Here is a 19,636-nt window from a genome sequence, read left to right as displayed (position 1 = left end):
CTGAACCTGATGTATCATGTAGCTATGTCCAAAGGAATAGGGCTAAGAAACTAGCCATGTTTTCCATCTGCAACATCTGCTCTCCATTCATCTGAATTTGCCATGTCTTTTCTCATTTTGCTACTCATCAGTCTGGTGGTGGGAAATTACTCCCTCCACCTCCAGTTTGCAGTACAGCCCTTAGCAAGCCATGGTTTTGGATTAGGCTGTAGCCTTTGCAAATTCCATGTGCCATAGCTCATTGCAACCTGCCCCTCACACAGCAGGAGCTTTGCAATTGGGTTCTCAAGCCAAATTTGGCTCTTGCCTCTCTTAAATAATGCTGAGCTTTGTTTGTGAGAGACCATCCCTTCCCTATCCAAGACCTGTCAAAGTAGTTTCTCGCTGTGGATATTAAAGTGCTCAGAACCCATGATTAAACTGTCAGTAGCCGTAAAGCAGGTGGATTTTCTTTGCAGAAGTGTAAGCTGTAGCTAGACAGGTGTAGAGCACTGTGGGTACAAAAGCCTTCTACAGTGAGAAGGGGTAATTTATTCATAGCTTATACCCCCAAATCCCCATAAACAAGGAACTTGGAATTTGAGCTTTAAATAATTTTTGCTATCGGCTCTGGAAACATGGGGAAGTAATGCATGTCCTGTTAAGCACAGGAGATGGACCTGCATGATTATTCAAATACTGTGAGCCCCAGTTGATTACTGAACAGCACAGGGAACCTAGAGTAAACAGAAATGAAAAAAAAAAATTGAGTGGAAAATGGAGCTGCAAAAAAAAAGTCCAGAAGGGCTGACACAGACTGTGGAAGGCAACTTGAGGAGATTGAAGCAGTGCTTCATTTTGCATCTGAAAATAGCTGGTGCCAAAGAAAATGAAAGCAAACAGGAAATTGCCTTTTTTTCTGACTATAGGAAGTTTTCATGTGTTTTATGGGTTTTCAGTTAATTCAGGAACACGAGGCTGTGAAAGTGTCTTACCAAAATTTGAGAAGCACTTCATGTCACATGAAAATGAAACATGAGAGAGAGAGAATTTTTTCCAGAAAGTGCAAAGGGAAATTAATCCCATAGAAGTGTATTTGAGTGATAGGAAGCTGAAGACCCATCACTGAAATTTTGGAAGGGAAACTGAATCACAGATTTAAAACATAGAGAGGTATGTAAAGAAAACTGAAGAAGGACATGAATTTTTATTACAAGTGGATCTGGGGAAAAAAAAATACTCTGAAGGAGGTCATTGATAGATAGAGGTGCAAAGATGTTGGACCCTGCAGGTAGGATTAGAAGTCCAAAATACCCAAGAAAAAAACCTTGGGCTGAAAGGCAGGCAGAGCTAAGGTCAGCCAAAAGACCACATCTGGCTGTAGAAGCTGTGTAACTACCACAAATGGGAGCAGTATCTGGAGCACCACCAAAAGGGACAACTCCACCATCATTTGCTGAGGTTTGTTTCACACTTGCAGCCGACAGTCAATGAACTCTCAGACTGAAAACAGACAGCTAGAAGCATGAAGGCGTAGTGGCACAAACTGGGCTGTGAGCAGGCAGGCACACACAGACGCTATAGACACAATGAGAGTGGCTTGCTAGGCAAAGGAGTATGAGGATTAGGAAATGTGTGAGTCAATAACAAAGCAGCAAAGGAAGATATTTGTAATATTATGAAAATAAAGGGTACACCTCAGTGCAATAGGGATGTGTCAGGCCCTTAATGCCATCGTGTGTGTGCCCATTGAACACTGACACATTCCCAAACGACACTGTGGTTTGGGCAAGCCAGGAACAGAGCTTTCCGTAAAGGATCAGGTCAGCTTAGGAAGGATTCATAACTCCTGGGCTTTAACCAAGTAAGTAGGCATAATAAGTATGTATGTTGGAAATGACGTACCAGAGAGGTAATTGGTATAAGTGGATATGGCAAAGGCATCATCCACATCTGCCCTAAAAGACAAGGTTTTATGGGAATGGTGGGCCTGTAAGGACATTTGTGCTGGCTATGATGGTACCTTAAATTTGCTGCTGAGTGAAGACATTCAATGAATGCAATCCTAATCAAATCCACTGAGAAGCTGAAGGAATTAAAGATGTCCTCCATGCCAAAATAGTGTATTGTTACAGTCTTGTTATCATACTGTGGTCACACCAGAAAACAGTGACTAAATAATCACAGTAATTAACAAAAGCCATGTGTCTGAGCCGAAGGAAATTTCAGTTCTTTGTGAGACGTGGATCTTAACTCCAGTTTTTGTTTCGTGTTACTACTGCTGAAAGAAGGCTTATAACCACCCTCTCTTCTCTGCTCCCCCACAAATATAAACATCCTTTTTTTCCCTCTGCTGAAATTATATGCCTTGCCGTTTGAGTACACAGCTGGGAGAGGTTTAGTAGTTGCAGATAGTCTTTCTAAAACATTTGGTAAACAGCAAAATCCAGAGTCCAGCAGTATAGCCATATGATGATTATAACCAGCCAACCTTTTGCATCCTTTTGCTGCCGGTGGACTGTAGTTATCAGATTTATGGCTCCTGGTGCTCTAAGAAATCTGAGGTCTTTATCTCTGGGTGGGTGGGTAGCATTGTCTCGCTCCTCCCACCAGTTTATGGGGAGTCCTCAGGCCTAGTAAGGAGGGTTTTGAAAGACATAATATTAATTCCAAAACATGGAAGAAATATGTTCAAAATGATAGACTGAGGTTGATTAGGGATGGAAAGTACAGTTGGTCAGCAGGGTTGAGAAAGCTTTAGGTTGTGACATTGAATATTGTAACTTGAAGTGGTTTAGCTCCATGGACAGAGGAAATTTTGGGAGAGGTGTTGCCAAAGCATTTGTTCTCGTGAGCAGAAACAATTGGATCTACATAAGTGAGTAGAAAAAGGATCTCTTTCAAGCACAGTGGGCACAGAGGGGTTCCTGAATGCCACAGTGAGCAGAGGGGAGCACCGTGCCAGTGCTGTGTCTTCCTTAGGGTGTGCAGCACTTAGCTGGCTGGCTGGTGTTTACCTGCTGCTGTTTGCCTTATCTTATGCTCCTTGAATTACAGCTGCTAAATATAGCTTTGCTTTAGCATCTGGAATAGGGATCTGCACAGACATGTTTGACCTATGCAATCATTGTAGACTTTTCCTTAAAGTTTACCTTCATTTTCTGAGAAGATGTGAAGCCCAAGCTTGCACTGGGAACAGTCCAGTGATGTAGTATCAGGCTTGCATTTGGGCAGTGGCATAGGCTGTATTCACATTTGAGTGTTTCCAAAATACTATATATTTGCTATACTTGTCTCCTTAGGCACCCTTACTATGCACAGGCAGCATAAGATAAAGTGCAAAAACTTCATTCTGTCACCTAGAAAACTTGTTCTAGATAGATTATAATCTCCTCAAATGCCTCAGCCTGGCTCCGATGGCCAGTTAAGCAACGGGTACAACGTTTCTGTTGATTCAGGCTCATGGTGATCCAGGCATGCTGGGCAGTGCCAGATTTTCCCGTGCTCAGAGATCTTCACAGGCTGTCAGCACCAACATCACCATTAAGCCCTTTAATGAAACTTTCCGATGTTTGGAACACCAAAGGTTTCATTACTGACAGGTTTTGGTGTGATTTTGTTTAATGCTCATTTCCCCTGCAAATCAGGATATATTCAGTGTCTTAAGTGGATTTCTGGTGCCTGGCTTTTGCCTTCTAGGCCAGGAAGTTTGCAGCCATCAGGGGAGAATTTTTACTCAGAGCTGTACAGGCCAGCCCATCACAAACATGGAGGGACACCAGCAGATGGACAACATTGTGAGCCAGCACATGTTAAACACAGGCAGATGTAGAGAAAAACAGTGTTTCCCACTGTTTCCTCCTCCTCAGGGAGGCTAGTCTTGCTCTGGGTAATCACACAGCTCCTCTGTACCTTAAGTACAAGCCCTGTATGTGTATTCTCCTTTTCATATAAAGGGTCAAGGTAGTAGGAATATCCTTTTCAGCCTCTCCTCCACCAACCCCTTCTTTGTGCCATGTCAGGTGAAGAGATCAAAACGTCTAAGGGAAGGTAGCACTGATGCGGTGCAACCTGCAAACCTGAAATGGTTTTGCATTTTAAAACATTCTGTGTGATAAACTGTAGCTCTTGTCCACGGTGCTTAGGAGATGGTTGTCCCATTTTATGGGCACAGAATTACATATATGTGCAGCATCATGTCATGCTGCAGGACCAGAAGCCCCCATTGTGAATTACCTTCTCTTTTCTCTTGCAGAAGTTCCATGGAGTTGGATTAAAATAAAGTTTTGGGATGTCTCTATTTGGATTAAAATTTGGAAAGAAGAAATTGAAAGGTGAGTGCCATCTGGTAGTGCCGTTGTCACGGGTGACAACCTAAGGAATGTAAATACAGCACACGTGTGAGCCCTTGAGAGCGTGCTTGGGAGCATGTCTTACACCTGCAGAGCAGGTGGAGGAAGGCACAATTTACTTTTTCTGCATTTCGTACCTCCTTGGGGGAGTGCTGCAGACTGTGTGCTTGTGAACAGGGGAACATCTGAAAAAGAACAACCTGCAAAGTTTGTGCTCTGTCACAGCACATGACTGGGTTGGGGAAGTTGGGTTTTGGTGTCTTTGATTCTACAAGGATCTTTTGGGGGAGTGGGTGGATGAACAATGCAGTGACCTCTCTCAAGCAGTTTATAAACTATGCTAGAAGCAAGTCAGTGTGAAAGTCTGATGCAGTCTTTTGATGATGAAATGTGTTAATGGCAATGGCCTGGATATTCCCTTTAATGAGAGGTAGGAAGAAGAGCAACGTACAGAGATGCACCCTGAAAGCATCCCAAAAGCTGCTGAGGGCAACACTAACTCTGGAGGAGAAAACAGAGCCTACATAATTCCCTCCCTTTGAGCTCCACGTGGCACCCAAATAAATGGGTGTGGAGATAAGGAGCAGCCATCCTCTGCAGCATGATCCTCACCAAACTTTGCAGCAGAAATCTCTGCAGAGATGAATACTTGGAAGAAGTCTAGGAGAAGGGCTACCAGCGTATCCTCAAAGTGAGACAGCTTCCTATAGCATCTCAGGGAGCATCTTCATCAGGCTTTGAAGCAGGAGCCACTGAATTGAGTCTCATGTTTTAGCACTTCACCTAGAGGCCCAGGGTGTGATCTCTGGTCAGGGACCCAGGTCTGAAGATGCTGTGAAAAGGGAAAGTCCCTAGCCTTTCCTTTTCAGGGTGTTCCTCCCTGTATTTGATGAACGCAGAGATTAGTGCCCTACTCATATTTCGACATTATTTTTTCCCAACCTCTCTGAGCTCAGAAGACTGAAGAGCTTTTTTCCCAAGGGTTTAGTTTTGCAGTTGTGCTGCTGTTTCCCTTTCCTGGTGCAGGGCAGACCATGAGTCCTGGCGTTAGGACAGGGGCATCCATTTGCTGCTTTGGTAGTCCCAGGAGAGGAGGTTGTGATTGCTCCCAGGGAAGGATCTCTGCCAGCCTGAAGTCTCTTTCTCCATCTTGGCTTTGGAGATGAGGGAGCACAGACTTGTCAGTGAACTGCCATCCACCCAGGGCATCCCCACTTGCAGAGCAGTAGTTGTTCTGATCATCAAAAGGATTATGTTGCTATATTAGGAAAATTTTATGTTTTATACAGCCCTGTATCTGGGTTTTAGCTGAGCAGTGTTCAGCCCCGCCTTCAACCAAGTGCCTAAGAAACCCAGAACTTTCTAGATATAATGGGACACACTTTATAGGGAAAAATAATTTGTTTTCACATTTTATGTGCTTTTGATCACCAGTTCAAAACCAATGAATTCAAACTGGAGGAGGTTCAGAGCAGGGTGAGGGAAGCTGGGGTGATAAGGGAATGAGGAGCTTCCATATTAGGAAGCTAAAAAAGCTTTTCCTTGACTTTTGTCTTTAATTCTTACATCTCTTAGATAAGCAGCAGTAGTGTTTCTGTGAAAAAGATGTCTGAGATCTTTTACACTGAGTTTAACCTACATTGACAAAACAGAGAGGAACAGGGACACTTTTGTTCATGGAGTGTTTGGGAATAGATAAGGACCATGCCTTGGTGACGGCTGATAAATGTGGAATATCTCTGCTCATTGGAGCTTCGTACTTCAAGGATGGTCAAGTACTATCTATGAAACAAACAGAAATAGGGAACAGGGAGAGCTCATCTACACAAATAAACTTATCCCAAGGTGTGTGCTTCCAGTTGATGGCAAGAGCAGTCATTTCTGTAGCTTCTTCTCCATAAGCCCTGCCTAGGGCACTCTGAGACAAAGAAGGAGGATATAAATTGAGCCAGGGCTTATGGAAAGCTCCACTGGCTTTTTCTTCTTGCTGCTAGGGACATGCTGCTCTCTAGGGCAGCTGCAACCCCTCCAGTTGGCAGGGGTGAGCAGGTGCCTAGAGAGAAGGCAGCCCAAGACTGGCCCTACGGACATAAAGCATGGCTGCCTTTTCAGACTCCTGTTAAGATCTGATAGGAAACGTCTTACCACAACAGACATTGAGGATGAAAAATATATTTATTTTTACATAGTTTCCCATGAGGAAAATAACTGTAAATTGAAAACCTTCTCAAAGTTTGTTTCAGGGCTGTATTTATTTTTATGATTTTTACATCACTTCCTATCACTGTGTATCGCTGTTATTAACAACATGTGCAATTGTGTCAAGCTGTGGCATTACCAGCATGTCTAGGAGATACTGTTTTCTAGGAAAGGAAATTGTATGTGCCAGCCAATCACTGTCAGGCTAGTTTTTAAAATAAAAATGAAAATAAAGAAAAATTACTATTTCAGCTCCTTTATTTGGCATGCTGATATTTGTCAAAATATTGTGAACTACTATTACAAAAACCAGGATACAAAGAGATATAAAATTCTAAAGAAATATGAAAAAATAAAATTTTCACAATTACGCTTTTCCAAAATAAAGAAGAGACAGAATTTCTACTGCTAATACTTTTGAAAAATGTATACTTTTGTTCTGAAGTGGACTGAAAACAAACATGAAAAGAGGTAGATGCTTCCTGAGAAATAATCTGTTGCAAGGCATTTGTGAGATGTGGTGAGCCCCCAAACATTGTCCAGAGCCAAGGTACGTGGGTGAGACATCACTGGGAGGAGAAAGCAAAGGAAAACCAGAACTGGTGTTATTGCAGGAGATGGGGAAAAAGAGAGATGAGGCAGCCTCTGTCCCCTCCCAGAATAACCTAAAAAGGAATATTTTCTGATTTAAGGTTATCTAGCACTTCTTCCAGGCCCTTGTCCCAAGACTGTTGTGTGACCATGAGTGTCGTACATGCTGGGCAAATCTGAGGCATCCTTTGGAGCTCTCTTTTCTTGTTTTCTCGCTCCTTATGGTGATAATATTAAATATTGCTTTTAGAAAAGGGCAGGACCTAATATTGAACTTTATCTTCATATAAAAATTTTACCAGACCTGAGACAGAAATAATTCCAGTTCACCCTCAAGATTTTTGGTTTCAGACCTTGTATCTGTTCTATGTAAATGGAGGTATGTCAGTGCATCTCCTAGTGGGCCCTCTGTTAGGGATGTCAGAAAAAAAATAATTTTGCATTAATACCAGGGACATATGAAATGTTTCACCTGTGTGGGAAATTCCAGTTGCCATGTAGTGTTTTTTTAGTGCTAGCAGGAGGCTGTGCTCAGTACTTGCACAAAAGACACAATCCCTGACCACAGAAGTGTATTTCTTGCATTTAATTTCTTCAGGAGGAAGGAGGATTCCTGTTCTTTCAAGGTAAAAAGACATGATAAAGAAGATCTTTATATAACAATGGAGGAACAGGCAGGAGGGAACAGGGCTAAACCCATTTATGGTGATGGATCTGAATAGTCTTGCCACAAGTCTTTTTTAAATTAAATACCTCACTCTCAGTACAAGCTAGAGCATTTCAGAGATGAAAATGCCTGTGATTGCCAGCATACATCCTCTCCAGCCACAGCAGCCAGAGAGGCTCTGTAAAGGAAAGGGCACCCAGACAACAAAAATGTGCAGTTTTGTAACATGGAACACTGGAGAGCCCCTCCTCTGAGCCAATAATAAAAAAAAACCACATTTGTTTGCCAGGCAGCTGGGCATGTTCCTGCTCAGAGCAGGGCTTGACTGTGACCTTCCCCTTCCCTGTTTCCATCCCACCGTGTTCTCACCACTCCTCCTGCCCCAGCCATGCCCACTGCACCCTACCAGGCTCTGGCTGTGGTTCAGGGCAGGGATGGGCTTTGGTTTCGTGCTGCAGAGCAGCTGGCATGCCAGCACCAGGCAGGTTACAGCATTAGGTTGACATTCAGGTAATGAGGGTTCAGCTTTTGTCTGTGTTCCAGACTGGCTGTGAAATGTAGATATTTAACCAATGTGAGCCTCAGACCTGTTATATGGTTCTTCCCTTCACCCATGTATCCTCTGATCCATATTAAATGTTGAGCTTGTTGGGTAAAGATCCCTGGCTTTGCTTTTGGGTAGAGTTCACTCAGTGCAGCTCTGTTCACAGCAAGGCACTGCTGTATTGTGAATGTGAAATCCTATGATATCACTGCTATAAAATATAACCCTGTCCTCTCTAACCCAACAGTAGGGACTCTGCCCCAGTACAGTGCCTGCAAATCAAAAAACTTGTTACATGGTTCCTTCATCTCTCATGATGCAAAAAGGAGCATATATTGCTTTAATGTGAAAGATTTTGTCTAATAGGTTGTATAATAACCTCCCTAGAAGCAGCTGTTTTGTTTGACTAAACAGATTGTCAATGTGACAGACAATGACTTGCCCTTGAGCTGCCTCTCAATGGACACTGTAATTCTCTTTTCTGGGGGAAGGATAAAGGTACCAAGGCATCATGACAGTTTTGGTGCTTGTGTACACAGAGTAGCAGTCCAGCAAAGAGCAGAAATAAGGGCTAGGATTTCTCTTGCCTGTGAAGAGATGGGTGATCTCTGGTGTGCTGGATGTGAGGTGGCACTTGTGCCGTTGCTGACAGGTGATACTAGAAGCTGGGTCACACGGTCATGATGAGGCACCCAAAAGTAGGGCCAACAAAGTAGACGGGAAGATGGAACAGAGCAGAAGAGGTACATTGTGAGATTTGAAGCAAAAAACTTGCTGTGACTGGTAGAGGTCTTCTGAGACTGCTTATAGCCTGTTGCAGGGGAGACCTGCATCACTGCTGCCTGAAGGACAGGCTTAGGAAGGTCAGAAATGTGCCCTGGGGAGCAGAGTAACTGTGTTACAGCTTTCACAACTTGGTATCGGTAAGGTTAACAGCTTTGCTAAGAGCTTCTCTGCAAGGGAAGCTGGGGAGATGAGCCCAGCTCCTGGATGCCACTCTGTGTGGCTGGTCCAGGGCAGCGTTCATGCTCCTGAGGTCGCTTGTTTAAAGGGTGGAGTACAGATCATTATTTTTACAGCGTTTATGCTGTCTCTGTTCTGTTGTCAGGCTTAGTTATGCCGGCACTCCCCTAATTGGGCTGTGTTCCTTTCATGCATGAGGTATCAGGCCCTAGTTTGTATATGACTTGGCAAAACCAAGCAGACCTTAACCTCCTGTTTCTTGGAGCCACAAGACCTAATATCTACAAAACTTTTCCAACAGCCAGTTGGAAGCACTGCTTTTGGCACATACTCCTTAGCACAAACCAGAAACCAATTTCCAGGCTGTCTGACCAGCTCTTGAATTTAACCTTTTGCAGGACTTTTCCATGCAGCAGTCCTAAATGGAGAAGGCTGGTGGGGTGGCTAGTTACATTTACAGATGAGTTTTGGCATAGATTTAATTTTATTAAATACAGATGTTATTCTGTGGTTTAGCTCCTAAATCTGTCTGCCTGAGAAAGCAGCCACTTTCCCAGTGACTTGGTCTCAGTGGTTAGACCAAGAACTGGGCACTAAGCCATATTTATGTACGCTGTGTTTCCACTGATGAATAATTTGAAATAGTTTTCAGTGGCAGTGAAATGATAAGTTGGAGCACAAATCCCATTCCTTCTTTCCAGTGATTTGTGTTTGCAGATTGCAGAAGCAGAAAGTTTGACTTGCTTAGAGATAAAAAAAAGCTTAAAGAAATGAAAAAACTTCTCATCTGATAGCCCTTCAGCTTTCCCCTCCCATTTTCCTCAATGCTTTCAGAATCAACAGGGCATGATAAGACATGCATGCTTGGATCTACAGCCAAAATACCCTGAGCTGTGGTTTCCAGGTGAAGCTGGTGTAATGCTTGACTTTCCCTAACTTTTTGTTTACTGTGATCATGCAAGAGTCTTTATTTCAGTCCAAACAGTTCCAGAAACAAAGACGAGTTGTCTGGTCTATGATAGTTGAGAACTACTGGTTTAGAAGGCACAGCAATAGAACCTCCTTGGCCTCTGCTGGTAAAAATAAAACCACTGAGGCAGTGTTGCCCTGTGCATGTGGTCAGTGGTGGTTCTCCTTTCGTATAGCCAGAGGACAGGAAGTTCTGCTTGCTGATGTTGTTGGATGAGGCACCCTTTGCAGTTCATTGTGGTTGTTATTGCTTTACCCAGAGGTATTGGCTGTTATCCAGTAAAGAAAATTAAAATCTTGCCACTAGAAATTAGCCTCATATTTTGGCCTTTAGAGTAACAGCCTCTAAGAGGGATGGATGACTACTGCAGGCCAGAGACTTTACATTTAGTTTGAACCAGGTTCATAGCTATTTGGGGCCTTTTGAAATGGATTGTCCTAGAAAACTTGCCCTCAGGTACCATATGATCAGGCACAGGAGGGCAATGCCTTGAGTGAGTTTCAGTTATTGCTCTGTTTCTCTTCCCACTGCATCATGTTTCTGTGCCATCCCTAAGCTGTTTGCAGCTATTTGTGCATCTCATACAAAAGGCATTTTCCTTGCAGGGTGCACCTTTCACCGTGGTGACAAGCCAGGCTCCTTTTCTCAATGCAGCAGATACACATGTGGTTGCTTTCTAGGAGCATTTGAGATCCTTGAATTCAAATGCACATATCAAGTGCCTCTTCCCTGGCTGCACAGAACCTGGGGGCAGGCTGAGGAAGGGGGATGGCCCCTCACTACCCCAGTGAGCCCTGGGAAGAGCAAAGGAGTTCATGGCATGTCCAGCTGCTGCCAGCAGCTCTTGGATTTATGTTTCTGTGTGCAGTCCCCCTGAGGGCTGCCCTGCCTATGAAAAACAGAAAGTCACCGAGGAGTTTAGAGCCTCTCAGAAGCTGCTGTGTCACCCCAAGGCTCTGCTGTGTGCCCTGTGTCTCATGTGCTGGCGAGGGAACAGGTACCAAATAATAGCCCAGATGAGCAGTTCTGGATGTCTTCTTGCCTCTCTGTCCATTATGCATTTCTGTAGCTCCTTCTGGCGAGGCAGCTGGGCAGACCTGCTGGCTGTGAGAAGCATGGACAAGGTTGTCCCCTGCGACTGTTCAGCCTTTCCTTTCAGGGTTGCTGCAGGTCTTTGGCTTCCTTGCGCTGCTCCACGTAAGTGTGGTGCGTGCGAACAGCTCTGCCCCTGCCTGCCACTTCCCCTTCCCAGGACAAGCATGGGCTCTGTGAGCGTGCTTCTGTAGCCCAGTAGGTTTTGAAGCTTTGTCATCTATTCCTATTTACATTAAAGCTGTTTATCTTTGCTGTGACATTTATTCCAGGAGTAGACTTGGAGCCCCTGGGGAGGGGATAAGAGTAGCACTTACTGTATGGGAGGAAACATGCAAGTGTTGGGAAGTTCTGTTTTTAACAAATAGCTTTATCTTTCGTCTGCTTTGATAATACTGGTTGCTCTCAGGAAAATTCCTGAAGGGACACATAACACAATAGTGGAAGCTCTGAAAGCCTGGACCTTTTGAGCTCTGCTTCTGTTTCCCTCTGGGGCACCAGACAAGTTACTCTGATCTCTCTGTACATTGTTCTCCCCATTGTGAAAGCTCAGAAAAATGTGTCCGAGGACAAAAAGTGAAGGATTAAGCACTATGAGGGTCTTGAATGAAGCCTCTCTGGTTGGTCTGAATCAGCCAGTCAGAGCAGATAGGAGCTGATTCAGAAATGCCTGACACAACCAGATGTGCCTGACGAAAGCACATTTACCTGCTAACATAGCTTTACATTAATAATCAGGAGGCTTGATGAGAACAGACCACAGACAGAGACAGAAGAAATGGTGATCTGAAAAAGGGCTTAAAAATTAGGAATGCTGTGTTATTTATAGGGTTATTGGAGGGAAAGGAGGAAGGATAGCAGTTCACTGAATAACTTAGATGCTTGCTAATGCAAGAGTGAATAAACAGGAAGAACTAGATGACCTAACACATCATTTAATAGGTGTAATAAACACGTGCTGAGATAGCTCATGAGGCTGGAATATTAATAGAAAAGAGTAAAGCTTGTTCTGGAAGGCTAACAGAGATTTTTCTTGTATGTCTGTATGGTCTGAGATCCAGTGTGAAGAAAGAGATGAACAAATCACAGATCTTTGAGTAATGCTACAAGGGTAAAGAACACAGGCATAGAAAACCAAGAAGGGCAGTCTTCTGTGAAAAAAATATTAGTTTTCTTAGAGACAGGGCATGGTGGTAAATGAAGAATTCTAGCTATGCAGAGGCAGAGTTGGAGAGGAGCGTAGGGGGACACGACCTGTTCAGCTGGCACAGTGCTTTGGTGTGAAGTGGGTAATTTTTTGGAGCTAGAGAGGAGGCTGTTCCAGAACTGATTCCCTCCAACAGGGAGGAGCTGGCTGGTCCTGTGAAAGCAGGAAGGAGTGTAAACAGGAATAATTATGAAATGACGGTATGATACTTAGGGAAAAGTGACAATATCAAAGTGTTTAAAATGGACTTCAAGAAGGAAATCTTCAGTAAATACGAAGAACTAGTAACTGAGATCTCACGGAAAGGAAGCTTGGGGTGGAGGGAGAATTAAGCAGAGTTGTCGTTTCTTTAAATAACTGATATTAAGGGCAGAGGTATAGGTTATAATTTTTCAGGGAAAGGCTCAGAAGGATGAGTGAAATGTCAAGATCACAAGGTCCTTATTCACTTCATGCAGAGGAAGGATGCCTCTAGAAGGTGCAAACTGGCTTCTTTTATCCAGGCCAAACTGTGTGGCAAAGGCTTAAAGCAAGAAAAAGCTCCTGAGGGCATAAAGGGCAATCAAATTTGTTGTGTAAGTGTTGGGATCTCTGGGCTTCTGTAACCCTTCTAGTAAGAGGGAGATCAAAGATGGTTTATGCCTGGTACTCAGTGAAAAAAGCCTAGCAAATAACGCTAAGAAATCTGGGTTTGCTTTTTTTTTTCTTTAGACATCTAATGTAATAGTTTCCAGAAAGAGAGGAGAAGAGGGACGGTTTCGGGCTGGAATAGAGAGGGAATGGGTTGGCTAGGTAAGATAGAGCATGGCCTGGAGCAATGCTGCCTTTGAGAGTTTCTGGTGCACAAACAGGTAAAGTTCAGAAGACCAGGAAAAAAGCAAGCATAGCATCTATCTTGAAAGAAGGAAAAAGAAAAGCTGAGCGATTATAGATATATTGGCTTCACTTCTCAGGTAAAGGTTGAAACAATCAAATGAACCACTTCAAAGTAACTAGAAGTGTGTGTGTGGGGAAAAGATGATTAACAGTCAGCAGTCCTGAAAAACTGCATCAAGCCTAAATTAATTCTGTTTTAGTGGTTGCCAGAGGGCTAGTGAAAAACCTTAGGTAGCTGTCATATATCTTGACTGTCACTTATGGCATTTTCACAAGTAAACTGGAGATACATGCTCGAGATATAATCACCATACTGTGAGTGCCAGACTTTTCAGGAAACAATACACTGACAGTAGTTATCAATGACTGATTATGGAACTTGAGAGATTCATCAGGGATATAACCTGGGTCCTGTATTCAATATTTCCTTCTACATCTTGGCTGGCAGAATAAAGAACACAGTAACTCTGCGAATGGCACCATGCTGGCAGGAGGTACAAGCCCACTGAAGGATGGGCTTAGAATTGACTAGTTGGAGAAATAGTCTGAAAAAACTTGGATGCAGTTCAGCAAGGACAAATGAAAGGTTTGCATTGCCTGATGAGGCATTGGCTCTGCCAGAAAGGATCTGCCAAAATGGATCATATATTCTGGAATGCCGTCAGCTGCACGCCAGTCATGCATAAGGATATTACTTTAAATTACTTCTAGGTGAATTCTTATGTCAAATATGCATTGTCTGCAAGAGAGATGGAGTGTGCCTTGTGCTCTGGTCAGCTTTGATAAGACCTCAGCTGCAAACTATGGCCCACTTCGGCTACTGCACATCCAGAATGAGATGAACGAGCTGGGAAACCCATTTGAGAGCAGCAAGAGTGATGATACTTCTGACAGACTGACCCATAAGAAGCGACTGAAGAAACTGGAGTTGCTTACCCTTGGGAAGAAAAGACTACAGTAAGGCATAACAGCCTCCAATATATAATGAACTCATCTGTGCTCTGCATCCTTGGCAAGTAGAACAAGGAACTGAGGGGGAGCAGACGAGCATTGACCATCCCAGGAGAAGATATAATTTGTTTAAACTGAAGTAATGAGTTTTATGTCAGATAATGGGAAAAAAGCCTACTTCAGGGGAAGGACACTGTGGTCCTGGAATAGGCAGGCTGAAGAACAGCCATCACTGGAACTTCCTAGGACATTTATTGGGAATGACAGGCATGACCCTATCTTGAGATAGAGAACAGAGATGATGACCTTTTGAAATCCCTTCCAGTAGTTTTTGATTTCATGATAGCTATGGTGATGATGTTCCATCTGTGGGATGATGCTAGGAGATGCACTTGTCCTGGAGGAAGGGCGCTAACAGTAGGCTCATAACAGCCCCAGAGGCTTCAAGGGGAAGAGATGGAGCAGGGCAGGACAATGAGAACCACTGGTTACGTGGTGATTCTTGCTCAGGAGAAGGTGAACAGCCTATAAAACCAGTGCTGGCATTGCAGTGGGTTGTGGGCAGAGGAGACTTGGAGTATGGGCTTGGAGTGCTATGGTTCTGTCGCGGTTTAGCCGGCAGCTCGGCCCCACACAGCCGCTCGCTCACTGCCCCACCGGTAGATGGGGGAGAGAATCAGAAGGGTAATGCTCGTGGGTCGGGATAAGAACAGTTTAATAATTAGAATTAAAAGCAACAACAACAGAAACGCAATGTAAAGGAGAACAACGAGAGGCGCAAAGCCCCGGGGGGGGGGGGGGGGGGGGGGGAACGAACCGCCAAAACAAACCCCGCACGCCGCAGCCGCTCACCACGCGCCGCCCCTCCCCCAGCCGCCACTGCCCCCCCTTAACGTACTGGTCACGGTGTCACGTGGTACGGAATGAACCTGCCATTGGCCAGCCGGGGCCAGCCGCCCCCGCCACGGCCCCGCCCCTCCCAGCCCCCCACCCCCGCCACGCGGCAGAGCGCGGGAAGCTGGAAGGGCAGCCGCCCCCCCGCGGTGGGGAGAATTAACCCCTTCTCAGCCAAAACCAGCACAGGTACCTGTCTACAGTGCTTCTCTATTGGAGTCACCAGCCTCTGCAGTTCCAAGACGTGGGGCAGTTAGCCCAGGGCAGAGATTTCCAGTGACATTACCTTTTATCAGCTTTGCTCATGTTTTCTGATGTTTCATTGATATCTGTATTGACTCTGCTTACCTTCAAGCATGTCTGATGTGTTTCCTCTTCTTTACAGAGGAAGAGAGACAACTTCAAGCAAACAACCGGGATTTTAATCTGCAGTTTGAATATGCTGTAAGTAACCAGCATATGTCATTTCATGCAGATGTAGTTACAGATGTTGCTGTGTCTGCTTCATGTCTTGAATGTTGTTGGGTGACATGACTGCATGCTACCTATGTCTCTGTAAACAAGGCAAACATGTACCAGATGAACCATCAGAGATGGTTCATTGCTGAGTCAACCATAGGAAGCAGTGCCTTTGGAGTCAGTCCTGGAAATGGGCAGCTGAAGGAGATCGAATGCTGGAAAAGCATAACATAGTGACTTTACACACTTCCAGAAAATTATTTGTGACTCAAAGTGCTTGCACAATCAGGGTCCAAGGTCTTTCAATAAAGGAACCTGCAGGGAGTTTTCTGTTGGAAATGTGTCTCCATTTAAAGTAAAACATGAAAGGAAATGTGTCAGTTCCTCAGCCTTTGCAGTGAGATCCTCTCTGGCAGGAAGGTTTTGAATCTGTCCTTTTTGGCTTCCTGCCAACTTTATTTCCAGCTCCTTAACAGCCTACTTAGGTTCACATTGTGCCATGAAATCTGTGACTCCAAGGAGCATCATGACATGGGCTCACTGTGACATAGGTCTGCCAGGCTATGGTGCCAGGCAGCTCCTTTGCCAGCTTGATTTCCACAGCTTGTGGACCATTTGCTGACAGTGCGTGCAGAGGACAGTTAGCTCAGCTGCTAGACCTGTACTGCCTGGCTGCAGGGTCATCTCCTCCTTGAGGTGATCCTGAAGCTGCCTTCTCTCAAAGTGTTTGCAGCTACCAACTGGTAGAAATTAATTTTGTGGATTTTTGCCCTCTGCATATCTGAATTCCAGTGATTAAATTCATCCTTCAGTTTTACTCAGGAACTCCTTTGAATCATGTTCTGGTTTAGGAACATCACAAGTACTTTCTTGGTAAGAACTGGAAAAACTCAAAATTTCAGATCACTGTAATTTCTTATAAGATAGAAAGTCTGCCTTGCCAAGAGTTTTGGCTAAAGATCTTAATGTAGCTGATCGGTTGGCAACATGAACTGGATGATTTTCAGTGGTCACCTTTTATCCATGAACTAACCAACACAGACTTCCGCAGTACAGAGCTGCCGCGTGTGTCCTGAATATGAAATGCTTTGTAGTTAGTATATATAAAGCACTGTGCAGCATGAATGTCTTATCAAGCCTGGTGATCTGAGACTGGGAAAGCACATTTGATTTGCACAGAACCCGCCATTAGAGTACTGGCGTGGGTATTGCCACTACGTACAGATTTGGGATCTTTTATTGAATGATTGCAATGTAGAGTACATGCAGCAGTGGGGCAGGGAAGCAGGAGGGAGATGTACAATGATGTCAGGGTAGAAAGAACAAGCAGCTCCTCTGGTTCTGAGCCTGTTTCTGTGAAAAGCCAGTCATAAGGCTGACTTTGCGTGTCACTGCTTCCCAGCTGATTTCTTACATGTCCAAGGATTTGCAAATAACCAAAATTAAGGAGAGGTCTGGAGGGTTTCCATGACGGTCTATTGATTAAGTGTGAAAGTGGAGGCAGCCAAAAAGCCAGCTCAATATAATCTGTTAAAACTTGGCAGTGAGTTTCAGTAATCTTACCCCTCATTTTAGTCAGCTGTGGCTCAAGATTTCTGGAGTCCGGTGTAGACTGTGGCTTAAGAAATCTAGAAAACTGTACAGAAAGAGCCAAGCCTTGAAGTGGTGAGTGGGTGGTGAGGTACTAACAGACTTTAAGAGGTGATACAAGCACTGCCCTAACTGTACAGGGCTGCACATCATGTTCTGGGCTGCTTATTTCCAATAAGTCCTTGCAAAAGTTTAATTAAACCCAGATTACCATGGTATATGAAAAGGACTAACCTTGCTCATAAGCTACTTCAGATTCCATGCTATAGATTGGTGGGTGCAACTGGAGTTGCCAAAATAGGAGACAGTCTTCTGGTACCCTCCCATCAACATATGCATGATGCTCCTGAAAGTTAGTTCTTCCACTCCCTGTAGTTCATGGCAAGGGTCAAATCTGGACCCCGTCCTCATGTTCAGATTTGTCTGAACACAGTGAGGTTGCACTGCTAAGCGCTAGGGTGTGGTCGAGGGGGACCAAAGCTGTCCAAATGCCAGAGCCTGCCCTAGAGTGCTCAGGCACATCAGCTATTAGGCTTAGCTGTCTTTCAGCATGCTGATGTTTTCTGGACAGAGTAATTTGTGTCTCCTGCAGCCACAGTCCTCCCTCAACACATCTCCCCACCCTCATGTATTTAAATTGACCTGCGTACAAGCAAAAAACAGAAGCGTTTGAACTGTCTATGCTTCATTGTGGTGCCCAGCTCCCTAGGACATGAACATTGGTGTACATGGGCAGCCACATGGTGATTTGAGTCTTTATAGATCCAGGAGAATAAGCTGTCCTCCAGGTCTGGGTCCTACAGCGAGGTCTTCTCTCGAGGCACAAGGAAGGTTGCAACAATAGCTCTTCCAGCCAGATAAAAGGGACACTGGGCAGAAACTGGAAAAAACCCACCAACATAACAAAGCTTAGAAAGTATTTTAGACAGTGAAAGCCACAGGAGAGAGGTTTACTTTACTTGGTAACTTAAGGCTGTGTTAGCCATAAAACCTATAGAACAGGTTCTTCTAACAAAGCTAGGAGAGGCAGTAAATGTTTCTTTAGGGTGAGGCAGTTGTGAGAAAGGCCAGTAAGGAAAAGAAAGGGAAATGCAAACAGAGGCATAGTGTATTGCCTTTCTGCTGTGGACGGGCTGTATGTCACAGCTGGTGTGAAGGTTCAAGCCTTTCACTAAAAGAGTTTCTATTATTTAGGCATAGATCAAAGGTACAGAGATGCTTTGTCCTTGTTTAGTCTCACTGAGAACAGGGAAATGGGAATGTACAATCAGAGGTGGGTGTGTTGTCCCTCAATAGCTGGTGGTTATTGTCCCTTCCCAGTGCAAAGTCTACAGGGTATCTGTGAAGGAAGAAGAGAGGAGCTAAGAAAGACTTGAAAACTCCATTGTGTGTGGAGTCTGACATCAGCTCTGGCAGCTGCTGAAAGCTGGCCCTCCTGGTATGAAGCAAGACTCCCAAATACACGCAAACTAGCTTTGCAGGAACCTGATGCTGCACCATGGAAAGCTGTGTCTGCCAATGCGTGCAAGGGCATGTCCAGATCCACCACACCTGGTCTTGCAGGAGACTTCAGAGGGCAAAGTTCCTCCCAGAGCTCATCAGAAAGTACACAAAAGGCCAAGTTGCAGAGTTTCCCTGCCACACTGCTCCAGCCACGAATCTTCTTTAGCTGAGTTAGTCCTTAATACAGAGGCCTCAAGGTGAGGCCAAGGGACAGCTTCAGAGGAAGAACTGAATGTGCCCTGTAGGCATGTGTCATGCAGTGGGCTGCAACACTGGCATGGTCTCCTTCATCTGTGTGAACAGAGGCAGTACAGAGAGGGGGACAAGAGAAGTGTGTCCTATCTGAAGAAGCCTTTTACATGTCTTCTGATCATTTTTGCTGTGATTAAATTATAGGAGGTGCCTGTGGTTAAGGGCAGCATCTTCAAGCAGTGGCAGTGCTTGGGTAGGTCAGAATTTATTTGGTCTTAGCGTGAAGACTGAAGCTGACACTAGGACTCTCAGACTGGTGCAACCCCAGACATCCTTGGCCTTATCCTGCACAGCAAGAACACAGTAGCTTAGAAAATAAACTTTAAACAAAATTGTGTGCAGTTAACTGGAAAGGTTGAGTGTGAAGGTATGTACTACCCACCAGCTCACAAAATTAGTTAGGAATGACTCAGAAACCAAGTGTGAATGAGTGGCATGCAGAGGCTCTTAGTGCAGCACAAAAATGGACTCAATACAGGTCAGTAAAAATGAAAGTCAAGTCCTATTCCCGTGTTTATTCACACTGCTGACAGGAAGATCCTTCCTG

General features: G+C 44.5%; 1 protein-coding gene across 5 annotated transcripts in view; it reads left to right on the top strand.

Moving 5' to 3' along the window:
• Window positions 1-19,636, top strand: part of LOC142050708 (phospholipid-transporting ATPase ID-like) — an 89,139-nt gene that overhangs the window by 16,465 nt on the left and 53,038 nt on the right. For all 5 annotated transcript variants that reach the window (XM_075079734.1, XM_075079737.1, XM_075079736.1 and 2 more), the window contains exons 2-3: window positions 4,235-4,313; window positions 15,671-15,729. In XM_075079734.1, the coding sequence (XP_074935835.1) occupies window positions 4,271-4,313; window positions 15,671-15,729 (102 nt within the window). In that variant the 5' untranslated portion in view covers window positions 4,235-4,270. The remainder of the gene's footprint in view (window positions 1-4,234; window positions 4,314-15,670; window positions 15,730-19,636) is intronic.

Source organism: Phalacrocorax aristotelis, chromosome Z, assembly GCF_949628215.1.
Source record: "Phalacrocorax aristotelis chromosome Z, bGulAri2.1, whole genome shotgun sequence".
Classification (NCBI taxonomy): Eukaryota; Metazoa; Chordata; class Aves; order Suliformes; family Phalacrocoracidae; genus Phalacrocorax; species Phalacrocorax aristotelis.
The sequence above is the reverse complement of the archived record's forward strand: the minus strand, read 5'-3'. Positions and strand labels throughout refer to the sequence as shown.